The following is a 15,146-nucleotide window of genomic DNA, read 5'->3' as shown; positions in this document are numbered from 1 at the left end:
TGGGAAAGCAGATGCCTTTAAAAATTATGAAAGATCTAATTAGATTCTAATGCTAGGGAGCATTTTCATAGTCCTCTGGTGGCATTTAGTACAATTGGGCCCTGGCACATTCAGTTAAGCACTAAATAGATGCTTTGTTTTGGATCACGGGGAACTTTGCCCATCGGTCCTGCTCCTCGCAGCGCATGCCTGTCACCAGGATGGTACTGCCCAGAAGTATTTCAGGACTGATGTTTGCAGGCAGAGGCTGTGTGCAGTGTTTTCCTCCAGCACATCCCTTGGGGACAGCCCCATGCTTCAAGTCCAGCCTTCCTCCTTCCCACCTGTGTGTTCTCTCCCAGTTACTGTTTTTTGTGAACTTCCTTCGTCTGCTCTTGCATCCTTGAAGCTGCCTGACTGCTGGTAGAAGTTTGACCCCAGAGCACTCTGCTCCCCTCAGCAAAGAGTCAGCGAAGCGGTACCCAACAGACACATAAATCATGGAGATAAGCTGGGCCAGGTTCCAGGAGGCGTTGGAGCTTGCCCAAGGTCAAATGACAGCGTTGGGTGAGTTCAGGCAGCAAAATTCTTACCACTACTCCTGGTCCCTGTGCAGTCACACAGCCCTAAAAGGCTACTGGAAGTGAGGTGACAGGAGAAAAGGAGCAGCTCTGAACATTGTGCATGTTATTACTGTTCATAATTAATTAGATGCAAATGAGAGCATGTAGGGGCTGGGGAGATAGCTCAGTTGGTAGAGTGCTTGCCTTGCATGCACAAGGCCCTGGGTTCAATCCCTAGCACCACCAAAAATATATAAATAAAATAAAAATAAAGTTATTGTGTCCATCTATAACTAAAAATGCTTTTTAAAAAATGAGAGCATGTTTCTGGCACACAGCACACACAGTCTTAGTTTCCCACACCACATGTACCATTTCTCCCCAAGGATTTTGTTTGTTTGTTTTGTTTTGTGGTACTGGGGGGATTTAACCAAGGGCATGCTAACTCTGAGCTACACACAGCCCTGTTTTTTATTTTATTTTAAGACAGGACCTCCCTAAGTTGTCCAGGCTAACCTCGAACTTTTGATCCTCTTGCTTCAGCCTCCCACTTTGCTGGGATTACAAGTGTGTCACCATATCCACCTGGAATCTTTTTACATATTTTTGCCCTAATCACTGAACCAAAGAACACTGAATGTCATAAATATATTGGATATCTGTATAGGTACTATATGTATAGCTGTGCTTTATACAAGAAAAAGTTTCAATGTTTTGCCAACCACCTCCAACAGTCAATTTTCCTCCCCTGTTCTCATTTGGAATGCATGTACTATATTGTAATATTTAAAGTTTTAAACATTTCCCCCCCATGTTTATTCTCATCCTTGTTGGTGACAAACCATAACTTTCTGCCTCCTAAAATACTCTATAGGAGTTTGAAATGAGAGTTGGAAAGAACCACTATTCCAGTGAGAATCTCCACTCAGACTTCCAGGAAAGTAATAGTCTCAAAGGGATGACCCTGTGGGAGCAAGGACAAAGTCACTGGGGATTTCAAAGCACAGTGTCCAGTGTAATGTCAGGGTTCTAATGTGTGAAAGCAGAAAGCCTGGACTTGGGACAGACAGAACTGTGTCTGCAGTTCAGCTTCCTGACCAGGATGATTTGGCAAACCATCCTAAATGCATTTGTAAAATGGGAAAACAATATCTACCTTCTAAGGTTGTTATTAGTGTAGCTTCTGCACCATAGGTAATGTTATTTGGCAGTTTGACAAAGTTTACTGGGTGATCATCCCCTACCTGCCAAGTGAAAAATGTGATTCCTCCTCCTTGTTTGTCTCTGGGAGAGCTGTCACAGTGTCCTAGCTGCTGCTTCCAGCCCTTGATTGACACTGATCTACTCTAATGCCCCTTGTTCCACCTGTTACATGTAGAATTCACCCAGGCCCCCATAGTGGCTCTGTCCTACCCTTGACCTCCTAAGTATATTCACCAGCTTTCTGATAAAACAGTGCCCAGTTCCTACCACAGGGCCTGTGATGACTTCAACCTATCGTGCCTGACTTTTTGATTTAAGGTGATATTCCTTCAGAGAACTTGTCCCTCTCTGTATTCTGGCTTCTCTCATGACCACACCATCTCTCATCCAATATATTTAAACCCCAATTTATGGAAAGGGTTGAAGTCTTTCCTGTAGGACTCATATGTTCCATACAAATCAGAAGATGTCATATACCCTGGAAAAAAAGAAGTTCTACACTTACATAACTTGGAGGCAGCTATATGGTCCTGTTACATAAAGATGAAGGACAGCATAAGCAAAGTATCAAGCATTTCCAAATAAAATGAGGCAGCACAATCTCCTAGATGGTTTTGGAACTGGTCTTTTATTATGCTATTACTCTTATTTTGGGATATGGTCCTGGTTAGTAATTCAAGGTCATGGCTCCAGCAATTCTCTCCCTCCTACACTCCTACAACTCCATGTTTTCTCTCTATTGAATTGATACTGTTAGCTATCACCTCACACCTGATCCTCGCTTATTCTGTTCCAGACCCACTGACACACCAGACACATCAGAACATGCTTAGATCCTACCTTGGGGCCTGTGGGCTTACAGTGCACTCTGTCTGGAATGCCCTCCCCCTAACAGCTGCCCAAGTTATCCCGCATTCCCTCCCGTTCTCTGGTCAGATGCCATTCGTAAAGGCTTTTTCTAACCACTATGTAAAAAAGCGAACTCCCCAGCTCACCTGAGAGCCTCTTGTCCTGCTTTATTCTTCTACTACTTGACATGATTTTTTGTTTACTATTGATATCTCCTTACTAAGATGCGAGTTCCTGAGGGCTGGGGCCCAGAACAGTACCTGGTACAGGGCAGGAGTGCTATGAACACCTGCCAAATGAACACGTCAACACTCTTAGGCATAGGTGCCACACTCAGAGTGCCGACTGAATGCATTTACTCCTTCCCTTTCTCTATATAATGGAAAGTAAGTTTGAAAAGGGGTAGAATAGTTGCTTTGAGCTCAGTAAAATTTAATTATTGACACTAGAAGAGTACTTACTTTGTCCCTAAAGTAGACTGTGAACTGGCTTTAACTGAAAGGTGATCGTTTGTTTTTTTACAAGACGAATTATATAATCTGGAAAATTATGATTCAAAATTGAAAACACAAAAAAGAGTTGACTACCATGGGACCTCTTTGTGAACAGCGAATTACATTTAGTTTAGGAAATAGTTTGATTATGAATATTGATTGTGTGTCATGCAAAAGGGTCATACCTTTTTTTCAAACAATATGATAACATCATTTGAAAAGTATTTCCAAATTTCAGAAAAAAAATTTTTTCTAAAAATCTTAGCAAAAGAGGTTTCTTAACAATAATTATCATCCTCAAAGACATTCACTAATGGACAGCTGTACCTTCACACATGCCTTCCACACTAAGAGTGTGAAGCATTGTGGATGTGCTGCCTTAAAACATTGCCAAAATAGCCTCTTCACAGCAAAGGAAACAATCAAGAACATGAAGAGAGACAACCTCCAGAATGGGAGAAAATCTTTGTCACCTGCACTCACATAGAGCATTAATTTCCAGGATATATAAGAAACTCAAAAAACACCAAAGAAACAAATAACCCAATTAATAAATGGGCAAAGGAACTGAACAGGCACTTCAAGGAGGAAAAAAATATGAATGATCAATGAATATAAGAAAAAATGATGCAGCCACACATCAATGTTTATAGCAGCTCAATTCACAATAGCTGAGCTATGGAACTGACCTAGGTGCCCTTCACCAGATGAATGGGTAAAGAAAATGTGGTCTATATACACAATGGAATATTACTCAGCGATAAGAAGAATGACTTTATGACACTTGCCAGCAAATGGATGGATCTGGAGACTATCATGCTAAGTGAAGTAAGCCAGTACCCAAAAGTCAAAAGCCAAATGTATTTTCTGATATGTGGAAGCTAACCCACAAAGCAGGGGGCCAGGGGTTGGGGGGCGGAGGAAAAGGAGTAAACAGGAGATAGGGAAAGGAAAGACAATGGAATGAATCTGACATAATTTTCCCATGTACATACATGAAAACAACACATTGAATTCCACCATCGTGTACACCCACAAATTAGGATCCTAACTAGAATAAGATATATTCCATGCTTATAATTATAACTTTATCAAAATGGATTCCACTGTCATGTCTAACTAAAAGGAACCAATAAATTTAAAAACAAATTGACAAGATGCAGCTGTGCTCAACTAATCCCTTATACCAGGGCTAGACCCATGTTCCAGGAAACTCTTCACATCCTTTCCTACTTGTTCCTGGTTTCCTTCTCACCTCTTCTCCCCTTGGTCTGTAAATAACCACTAGGCATCTTGGCCAAGACTTTGGGGTTACTACTTGTGTTCCCTCAAAATACTGAGCTTTCTACGTATGCACCTTTTCCTACAGTATACTGGTTTCCCTGAATGCCTTATCTCTCATTCCATGCCAACCTAAACATTTCAGTCTAGTTCAAGCATGCCTCCCAATATTCTGTTTTCATTACCCAACAGCATTTAGAGAGTTCTTGCCAGACCTGGGAACCCACGGTGAATGACAGGTTCTGCTCATTAGGATCCCAGTATATCATGAGTGAGATTTGAGAGGAAATTCACCTCACCTCCCTTCCAAGAATTTTGCATTCTGAAACAATGTTTGAATAAACATTGTTTTAAGCACAAACGGGACTCTGTAAGTATTTTCTGAATTTTTAAAAATGAAGAAAAATGGGTTAGTGTTAGGGTTAGAGTTAGGGTTAGGGAGGGGGGCAAGTATGGAGGAAGGAAGTACTGTATAGAGGGAAAAGAGGGGTGGGAGGGGTGGGGGAAGGGAAAAAATAACAGAATGAATCAAACAACATTACTCTATGTAAATTTATGATTACACAAATGGTATGCCTTTACGCCATGTACAAACAGAGAAACAACATGTATCCCATTTGTTTACAATAAAAAAAAAAAAGAAAAATGGCCTCATTTAACAGATCCTTAATTCACTTATTCAGCAGATCTTCATTAAGTACCCATTATATATTAGAAATATCACAGAATTTTGAAAAGTTAGGGCTGAAGAGGCAGACTCTACCAATAATCAAGTCCCAGGGCCTCATATAGATCTGGGGTCTCTATATCTGTGCACCCGATTGGAGAGTGGGGGGCTATGTACTTGGAAACCAGGCTATGGTGCACACAGTTCAACCTTTAGAGCACATCAATATTCAGTTAAGAAGGCAGTTAACCCCCATTGTATTCATTACATGTGTCACTTCCCAATTTACTAGAAATACCTACCTTTCCTACAGACTTATTTTTGTTAACTTTTTTTTTTTCCAATTCAACAATAATGTTTATTGGAGGCCTATTATTAACAAGGCATGTGCTTTGGGCATACCAAGATATAAGGACAACGTCCCCATCCTAGAGGAACTTAATTCAGGGAACTACACCTGTAAACACAGTAATGATAAAATATGCTGAGAAGTCTGAGAAAACTTTCACAGGTGACCTTCAGAATCAGAAGAGGAACATATCTCTACTAGAAAAAACTTTTTTTTTCTCCTTTGGAGTAAATGAATCCTTTAAAATGTAAAGGGAGCATGTAGCTCAGTGGTAGAAGCTTGCCTTGCATGTAAAAGACCCTGGGTTCAATCCCCAGCAACACACGCCCGCGCACACACACACACACACACACACTCACACAGAGAGCAATTATCACCTTTTCATGTAAGGAAAGTCTGAGAAATGTGCACCACAAGGGAAGGTGGCAAACTTCCTCTGAATAGGGGTGGGGGAGGGCAGAGTGATCCAGGCAGGGGGATGGACAGAGCTGTTGGTCTCACCCTTTCCTAGCAGAGCACTTGGTTGGGACTCTCTGCAAGTGTCTTCTCAGAATAGATAACATCCTGCTACTTAAGAACATCTCAAATTCAAGGAGAGAAGTTTTCCTATTATTGACCCATTTTAATTTTTCTAAAGCTTGCTACTTCTCATTCAGGGTCCTTTTCTAGAAATGACCCCAACACACATAATTCATGGGGAAAGATTTTGAGAGAGACCTGGAGAAAATGGAGATTTGAAAATAAGGGGAAATCCCCTGAGGTGTTATGTGTCTGTCATTCCCTGAACAACTCTTCCCTTGTCACACAGTTGTACAGGACAGAACACTGAGGTGATAACTATCTAAAACAAAGCTAACCCCCACTTTGTTCAGCATGTCCCATTCTAGTCTTCGATTTGGATTCACCTACATTAAATTTAGAAAAGAGGGCTGGGGAGATAGCTCAGCTGGTAGAGTGCTTGGCTCACAAGCACAAGGCCCTGAGTTCGATCCCCAGTACCGCAAAAAAAAAAAAAAAAAAAAAAAAAAAAAAATTAGAAAAGAACCTCTTTCCATTAGAGGAAGACCACTTCCGGTTGTAATGAATACCACACCCCCTTATCATGTTCTCCTAGGGTTAACCAATAAACACTGAGAAACTGGTCGCTTCACTTCTTTCAGAAGAACCCTTCTTTTAGAAACAGGACATTATGATGCTTAGTAGAATATATATGTAAGCTGTAATGAAATCCTGTCATGTTTCTAGCGGTTTGAAAACAGGTGAATGACTAATTTTCTTAATGGACTGAGCAACAGAAAATAGCCCAGATGTTTAAAATTCAATGTGAGGCTGGGGATGGAGCTCAGTGGTGCAGCACTGTTGTAGCATGTTTGAGATTCTGGGCTCAATCCCCAGCACTGCAAAAATAAATAAATTCAAGAATGTTAGCAAAAGTGAATTGTTTTAAATTCCTATACTATCAAAGTGTAATAGCTGTTGAAAATAAGGTCTACAGGTGATATGGGAGAGAAGGTATTGGAAAGGAACATAAAATAGCCCACAGCATTTCTAAAAGTGAATACCACCTTACCTCTTACCAACATCTCTGCTTCCCGGTTCCTTACATAATTAGTTACTTGTGCACAGACCCGTTTGTGTCACTAAAGACACAAGGCCATGAAGTCAGGAGAGGTATCCACAGCCCAACACTATACGGTTCACTACTTTTTTTTTCAAATCCCTAAAAATTCACTTTAAATAAAAAGTGAATCAATTACCTTGAGCATGCGTATTTCTCGAAGGGCGATTTTCTTTATGACAGGGTCATCTTCTGATTCCAGAAACCTCTTGATGGCCACGATCTGACCGGTGTCTCTGTTTCTACATTTGAAAACAACTCCATAGGATCCTTCACCAATTTTCCCCATTTTTTCATACTTCTCCATCACAGAGGAATAAATCTTCTTAAAATGGATTTTCACATAGCTTTTAAACGTCGTTTATGAAATATTGGCACGAATGGACTGCACTAGAGCCCCCAACCAGGTAGGGGTCGTTGCTGAGGATCTAGAATCGAGCAAAGACACTCGTCAAATGAAGAGCGGACCCAGGTCTTCAAAGGCTCGCCCCCGCCCCGCCCCCAGCAAAGGCAACGCGCGGAGGGCTGCAAGTCGTAGCTGCCTTAGGTAACCCAATTTTAATCGCCGGTTATATACCCTCAGAGTTAAAATGTAACCCGTCATCCTAAAACGAGCCGGGTTGTAAGACAATCTAGCTTTTTAATGTTATAGTTCATCCGATCCAAGACACATGAGCTGGCTGGAGGACCGGGAAGGCTAAGGGCTTTCCCGGTTCTAATTTCGGGTCTCGTTTCGCTCCAGCAAGAGGACACCTCCGGGCTCACCGCGGGGGCGGCGGCGAGGACCGGCTGCGGGGGACCTCCGGGCCTGCGAGGTGCCCGCCCACGCCCCGGGCTTCTGCGCGGGCCGGCGGCTCCCGCCCCAGGCTTGCGGAACGCCGTCGCCTCCCGGGCTCGGCTGCAGCCGCGGGGTGGCAGGAGGACGCCGCCCGCCTGCGCAGCCTCCAGAGGCGCTACGTGGCATCCTGGGTATCCCCGGACCTGGGGCTCCGACCAGAGCCTCGTTCCTGACCCGGGACTCACCGCGCCCCGGCTGCCCAGCACCGGCCCTGCTCCCGCCACGCTGTCTCTTGACCCGCTCGGCTCGCGATCCCTATGGGAACCCGCTGGTCTGGGCGGGGCCGCCGCACCCTGACTCCTCTCCCGCCCACCCCGTTCCTCCCGGGAAGAGCTGTCCCGACAGTGGGCCTGCGACCCTGCATGTCCTGCCCGCAGGGATGGGCAAGATTGCTAACTCCTGCAGGTGGTGGAAACGCAGGTGACACAGTCAACCGGGAAGACGCCTGCACGAGGAGCCCCCTCCTATGCAGTCTGCACTTCCCTGAGATAGTCGGTTCCATGGCTTTCGCTGTTTTGTGACCCTGCTAGCGTGTCAACGCCTTGAGGCCAGCGACTATGTCTGTTCTAATCGGTGCGGTATTATCGATGAATGAATGAGAGGGAGAAAGGAAAAGGGGAGGAAGGTATGATGGCTGAAGTTGGCAGAAGTCAGCGCTTCCTTCCACTGGCAACAAAGGTTCTGTTGCAGCTGGGCCTTCAGATGTGGAAGGTGAAAGTATACACTTTTAGGTTTACCTGTTTCAGGTTCCTTTCCCCCATCTTTCTCCCAGTTGAACTCCTACTGCTCAGATCTGAGCACAATGGTGGGCATTTGATGGATATGAAATAGGTAAAATGCCATTGGGCCTGCTGTCTCAACACTTACCACTGGTCCCATTCCATGTGTGCCCAGCAGGAGGTGGATGCTTGCCCCAGAAGCAAGATCTCTGGAGAGAAAATTAAAACACTGTCCATGAAACGGACCAACCCCATACCAAACAGCATGTTACCAAATGCCAGCATGAGTGGAATTCAGGAAGGAGCTGGAGCTGGGGAGAGAGGCAGCAGCCTGGAAAATGGAGGAGCATATAAATTGGGTCCAGGGAAGACCTAGAAGTGGTCTGTAAACCTCCCAGAAATTGCAAATGGCAGCTACTATCTAGTTTTTTTTGCTTGTTTGTTTGTTGGTCTCTTTAGCTTTGCTTTATCCAGAATGTCATATAAATGGACTATTACAGCATGCAGCCTTTTGAGAATAAACTTCTTTCATTTAATAGAATGAATTTGAAGTTTCACCCTCCTGGATGCATTTATCTGTTCCTTTTTTTCAGTTTTTAGTGATTATATGTCAAACTTCTGTAAACATTCATGCATGTTTTTTTGTATGAATATACACTTTTATTTCTCTTGGGAAAATACTTAGGAGGGGACTGCTGGGTCATATGGTAAGTATTTGAGTTTTTGTAAGTCACTGCTAAGATGTTTTCTTGAGTGGCTGTAGCATTTTACATTTTTGCCAACAATGTTCCAATTACTCTGTACTTTTACCAGCAGTTGGTGTGCCAGTTCTTTTGATTTTAGCCATTCTAACAGGGGGGTATGATCTTTAGTGGTTTCAGTTTGCATTTCCCTAATAATTAAGCCTTATTTGCCAACTGGGTGTTTTATCACTTATGGATTCTAGGAAGTTTTTATAAATTCCTTGGGATTTCTGTGCAGACCATCATGTCATCTGAAAACGGGAACAATTTTAGTTCCTCCTAATTAATCAGTATGCCTTTTATTCCTTTTCTTGCCTTACTGCACTGGGTAGGTCCTCTAGTGTGATATTAAATAACCATGGTAAGAGCACATACCTTGTCTTAATTTCTCATCTTGGGAGGAAAGCATTCAGTCTTCCAACATTAAGTATAAATGTTAGCTGTAGATATTTATTTTTGTAGGTATTATGGTAGACAGTCTCTAAGAGGGCCCTTAAATGATCCCTGCCTCCTGGTATCTGTGCCCTTATACACTCCCGTCCCTTAGATGTAGGTTTGATCTAGGAATAGAATATGCCAAGAGTGATGGAATATCTCTTCTGAGATTAGGTTACAAAAAGAGTGTAACTTCTCTCTTGGGTACTTTTTTTGTGGTCTTTTGCTCACTTGCTCTGAAGTTTCCATGCTGTAAGCTACCCTATGGAAAGGAACTGAGAGAGACCAATAGCCAGAAAAGAATTAGGGCCTCCTGTCCAATAATCCATGAGAAAGTGAATCCTACTAACAACTATGAGTGCACTTGGAGGTGGATCTCCCTATTGCCACTTCTCTCCAGTGAGTCTTAAGATGAGACTAGTTGACAAGTTCAGCCTGGTGAGAGACCTTGAGCCAGAGACACCCAGTTAAGTAGTACCTGGATTCCTAACCTACAAAAGCCAAGACAAGTGTTTGCTGTTGAGTTTAGGGATAATTTTTTATGCGGCAATATGTAACTAACATAGAAGCCTTTTATCAGGTTGAGAAATTTATCTTTAATTCCTAGTTTGCTTTGATGTGTTTTCATTTTATCTTTTAAAATCATGAATAAATATTTGATTTGTCAATTCTTTTCTTTGTGGTGGCACATGCCTTCAATCCCAGCAACTTGCAAGGCTAATGCAGGAGGATTACAAATTCAAGGCCAGCTTCAGTAACTTCGTAAGACCTGTCTTGGTCTCTTTTAATAAAAAATTAAAAAAATAAGGATATAGCCCAGGATAAAGCCTCCCTGGATCCCTAGGTTCCATCCCCAGTACCAAAAGGACAATGATGACAACACACCTTAATCTATTTGAGATGATTATATGATTTTTCTTATTAAGTCTGTTGATACAGTAAATTACATTGATTTTTAAAATGTGGAGCCAGGCAGTGGTCCACATCTGTAGTCCTAGCAGTCTGGGAGGTTAAGGCAGGAAACACATTTCTTTTGTGGGGGGCGTGGTACTGGGAATTGAACCCAGGGATGCCCAACCACCGAGTCACATTCCCAACACTTTTACGTATTTTATTTAGAGACAAGGTCTCACCGAGTTGCTTAGGACTTGCTAAGTTGCTGAGGCTGGCTTTGAACTTGTGATCCTCCTGCCTCAGCCTTGCAAGGTGCTGGGATTACAGGCATGTGCCACTGTGCCTGGCAGGCAACACTTTTGAAGTCATTTTATGAGATCAGCATTACCCAGATACCAAGACTAGACAAAGAAAACTATAGCTCAGTATCTTTCAGAAACATGACTGTGAACATCCTCAATAAAATATGATTCAAGTACAAGAGTATACTCAAATGATAGAACATAATAAGTAAGTTGGGTTTATCCCAACAATGAGAGTTGGCCCCATGTGCATATTTTTTTTTCTTTTTTTGGTAGTGGGAATTGAACCCAAGGGTACTTTACTAGCTAGCTACCCACCCCCGTCTTTTTTATTTTGAGACAGGATCTTTTACTAAATTGCTGAGGCTAGCCTTGAACTTATAATGTTCCTGTCTCTGCTTCCCAAGTCTCTGGGATTATAGGCATGAGCCTCTGTGCCCCAAGGTATTTTCCTTTGAAGCATCACTCGAAAGGCATCACAGAAATCTCGATATGTTGTATTTTTACTCACTTCAGAATATTTTCTAATTTCCCTTGTGACTTGCTGCTTGACCCATGGGTTATTTTGAAGTGTGTTGTTTAAATTCCAGCTATTTGGGGATTTTCCAGATATCTCTCTGTTATTGATTCCCAGTTTAATTCCATTGTTTTCTGAGAACTTACTTTGTATGATTTTAATTCTTTGAAATGTGTTGAAGTTGTTTTTATGGCCCAGGATGTGGTCTATGTTGGTAAATGTTTCTGACAATGAAATGTTTTGAAATGAGAAAATCAGTGTGAATTTCTCCAGAACTACCTTGTCTGAAGTTCATACCAGGTTAAATAAAGTTAGTTTGGAAAATTAACTTTATGGACTCCACAAGGTTCAGTACCCAAGGAACCTGGGACAGTGCCAAGCCCAGCAGTAGGTAAGGCAGGGAGTGGGTACGCCAGCTGTTTATGCCCGGGCAGGCAGTGAACCAGAAAGGTGGCATGACTTGCAGCTGTACGTTGTTTTGTTGGGGGAGCTGGAGTAGAATATCAGAGAAAAACCTTGAAAGGGAGACAAACAGTTGATGTCACCATTAAGCACAAAAGAGACAAGATATGTCCCCTAACTGTCAAATTGACAGTCCTTTCAATTGGCAGGGCTGTAATTTGTGTTGATATCAAATAAGTTTAACTTCTGGGAAGTATAACTCTTGGGAAACTGAGAAATGGTCTGGCATATGGGTCTTTTTCCTCAAGTAAGTGCAAAGAACAGTGAAACCATATTATTTTCCACTTACAGCAGAGCTGTGTAATTAGAATACTTTGGCATCCCTGGCATGGCACAAACAGTATTATGGTATTTTAATCATTTAAGGAAATAATAAACATTCAGCAGAGTAATGCATGGCAACAGAAAAGAGCCTGGAATTTGGAGTCAGAAGACTAGTATTTATTTCTACCCTCTTACTGGTGTTTGATCCTATGCATGAGAATCACTGTCACCAACACAATAACTACAATAATTGGCTTATGGATGCTAAACTGGAGGCAGGCACTGTGCTATTTTACACCTGAGCCTCACTGTAACCCTAGGAGATAGACATTCTATAGCAATATCATCCTGAGGTTTCAGATGAGAAAACTGAGGTAAAGAGGATAAGTAAATCGTAAGGACACACAGCTAGCAGGTTGTGAGGGCAATACTGGAATGCAGTTTGACTCCAGAAACTGGAGTTACCTAATGTATAGGGGTGTTGTCAGCATTTTTTCAGGACATTGCAAGTTGGCTCCAAGTACTTATGATGTACAACCTTAGCATTCCCTTCTTTTTATAATCTGCCTGGAAGAGGAATCTTGTCATCATGCTTCCTTCTCATGGTAGTTCAGCAACTTGGTCTATGTGCAGCTCCAAACTCAGAAGAATGATCTGCCTGAGGTTGGGCAGAGTACTGGCACCTTGGTCAGGGCTGATCCCAGGGACAATGCTTGAAGTTTCTCCCTCAATCATGTTTCCTGTAAGGAAAACTTGAGTCATGGACATTGTAAAATAACACTATACAGAAGCTTGAGGAAATATTTGAATTTATTTTTCCTGCTTTAAGTGGAATTAGAAAGGAAATGATTTCCAGGGCACATACAGATAATAGTTAGGGGCGCTTATGTTTCAGGCTCTATATCTACATTTTCTCTAATCTTTACAACAATCCTACAGGGATTTATTAGAAGGTAGCAATTCTTAATTGCTGCATTTTATAACAGAAGAGCTGAGGCTCTGAGAGGTGGCTCAGTATAAACAGGGCCCCCTGCTATCAAGGGACCCAAAGACAGGTTTCAAAACCAGCTCCACCCATTTCCCAAACCCATGCTCTGACAGAAGAGAGTATCTAAGAACACTTGAGAAAGGTCTGGCCTCACTTGTCTAGGAGAGCGGGAGGTAGGCAGACCAGCTGCTCCAGTCCCTAAAGAGAAGCTAGGTGCCAGCCCAGGTCTTTCCACCAGTCACTGCTGGAACATTCTAAATCCAGGCATGGAATAGCTTTGTGCCTTATCTAGAGGTAGTAAAGACTGGCAAATCAATGTAAATATAGGGAAATCAATTTAAATAAAAAAAGAGTCATTCATGCCTGACTTTATATGTGGACCCAGCAGATAATCAAATAAAATGTTTCAACCCTTAATGAACATGACCTTAATTCTTTTGTGTCTTTTTGTTTCCCTTTAAATATGTATTGTACTTTATATATAGTAGCCAGTCTTTTCAAAGCACTTAATTTTTTGTTGTTGTTTTGTTTTGGCAGACCTGGGGATTGAGCCCAGAGGCACTCTACCACTGAGCTATAATCTCCAGACCTTTTTATTTTGAGGGAGGGTCTTGCTAGATTAAATTGCCCAGGCTGGCTTCAAACTTGCAATCCTATCTCAGCCTCCTGATTAGCTGGGATTACAGCTATTTAGTGTGTTTCCTTTCTTTTTAAATATTTTTTAAAGTTGTTGATGGACCTTTATTTGTATGCAGTGCTGAGAATCGAACCCAGTGCCTCACACATGCTAGGCAAGTGCTCCACCACTGAGCTAGAATCCCAGCCCATGTGTTTTCTATTTTCTTGCCTTGACTGATATATTTATTTTTAATATGTTTTAATTAGTTATACATGACAGTAGATTGCACTTTGATACACTGCACACAAATGGAGCATAACTTCTCATTCCTCTCTACATGGTGGACTGATATATTTACTTCAATATTTTTTTTTTTAGAAAATGTACTCACATTTCTTTCCTCAGTCTTAGAAAATTGGCAGATATTTGCAACTTACCTGTACTTTAGAGATATTCTAAGAGCCAAAGAAAATTTTTTCTTAGAGTGATATCCATGGATGAGTTATTCCATTACTAACTTACAATGTCCATAATGTTTATTACAGTTTAATACAAGAAACATTTACTAAACATAAAGTTCCTAATAGTATGTGTCAGGAATTCTTAGATCCTGGGCATTAAAGAAATATGTCATTGCTCCTTTATTCTAAGGGAGGAAAAAAATCCACTTAAGTAATCATAACTTTAATCAAGGATACACAAGAATTTGTGGGATCTGGAGGTTTCGAAGTTGGGTTTTAAGGAACTTAAGTGGACATTGTGATCCATTGTGGGTTTCAGAAACCACAAACTGAGAAATAATTATATACTTTACAGCTTGACACAGAGAGTCAGTGCTTTTTAGAGAGCATTTACAAATCAAGGATGGCCTGGCAGGTGCTCAATGACCCCCACAGAGTTCTGGATTCTCTTCTGCCAGGAGTCATCACAAGATAATCACAGTGAAGCAGCTAATCCAGGAAGACTTAAATTTGAGAAACATGACCAGGATGAAGTCACATACTCCAAATTAAATGTCATATTTAGATGTGCTAAATTTTATACTTACCAGAATTACTGAGGAAAGAATGTGTGGCTTACAGTCATAAAGATTTAAATGAACCATTTTGCTCACACGCAGTGAGTGGTTTTGTTTCTTAAACTTCACTGTTGTGGTTTATAACTATGTAGCGTGAGAAATAGAAAGTCTGGTGGTCCATTTTCAGAATACAGGATTTAGCCTTAAATGTAAAATTGGTATGTAAGAAAGGCAGCCAGAGGGGAATAGAGCAGAAGGGAAAGTTACACAACAGCACCATAGTCTATGGTTTTCTTTAAATAACCCAATTAACCATTCTGAGCTCCTCAACCTGTATCCAGTCA

At 41.7% G+C, this 15,146-nt stretch overlaps 1 protein-coding gene and 1 long non-coding RNA gene across 4 annotated transcripts in view; one reads left to right on the top strand and one right to left on the bottom strand.

The window, feature by feature from the left end:
• The window catches only part of CDKL1 (cyclin dependent kinase like 1), a 54,975-nt gene extending 47,483 nt beyond the window's left edge, over nt 1-7,492 (bottom strand). Inside the window, exon 1 of one of the 3 annotated variants that reach the window (XM_079119132.1) lies at nt 7,143-7,492. In XM_079119132.1, coding sequence (XP_078975258.1) covers nt 7,143-7,310 — 168 coding nt within the window. In that variant the 5' untranslated portion in view covers nt 7,311-7,492. The remainder of the gene's footprint in view (nt 1-7,142) is intronic. The other 2 variants (XM_079119131.1, XM_079119130.1) reach the window with 2 other exon arrangements.
• LOC306648876 overlaps nt 1-15,146 on the top strand; it is a 603,819-nt gene that overhangs the window by 400,877 nt on the left and 187,796 nt on the right. The window lies entirely within an intron of this gene.

This window comes from Sciurus vulgaris (assembly GCF_902686455.1).
Source record: "Sciurus vulgaris genome assembly, chromosome: 2".
NCBI classification, from domain to species: domain Eukaryota; kingdom Metazoa; phylum Chordata; class Mammalia; order Rodentia; family Sciuridae; genus Sciurus; species Sciurus vulgaris.
The sequence above is the reverse complement of the archived record's forward strand: the minus strand, read 5'-3'. Positions and strand labels throughout refer to the sequence as shown.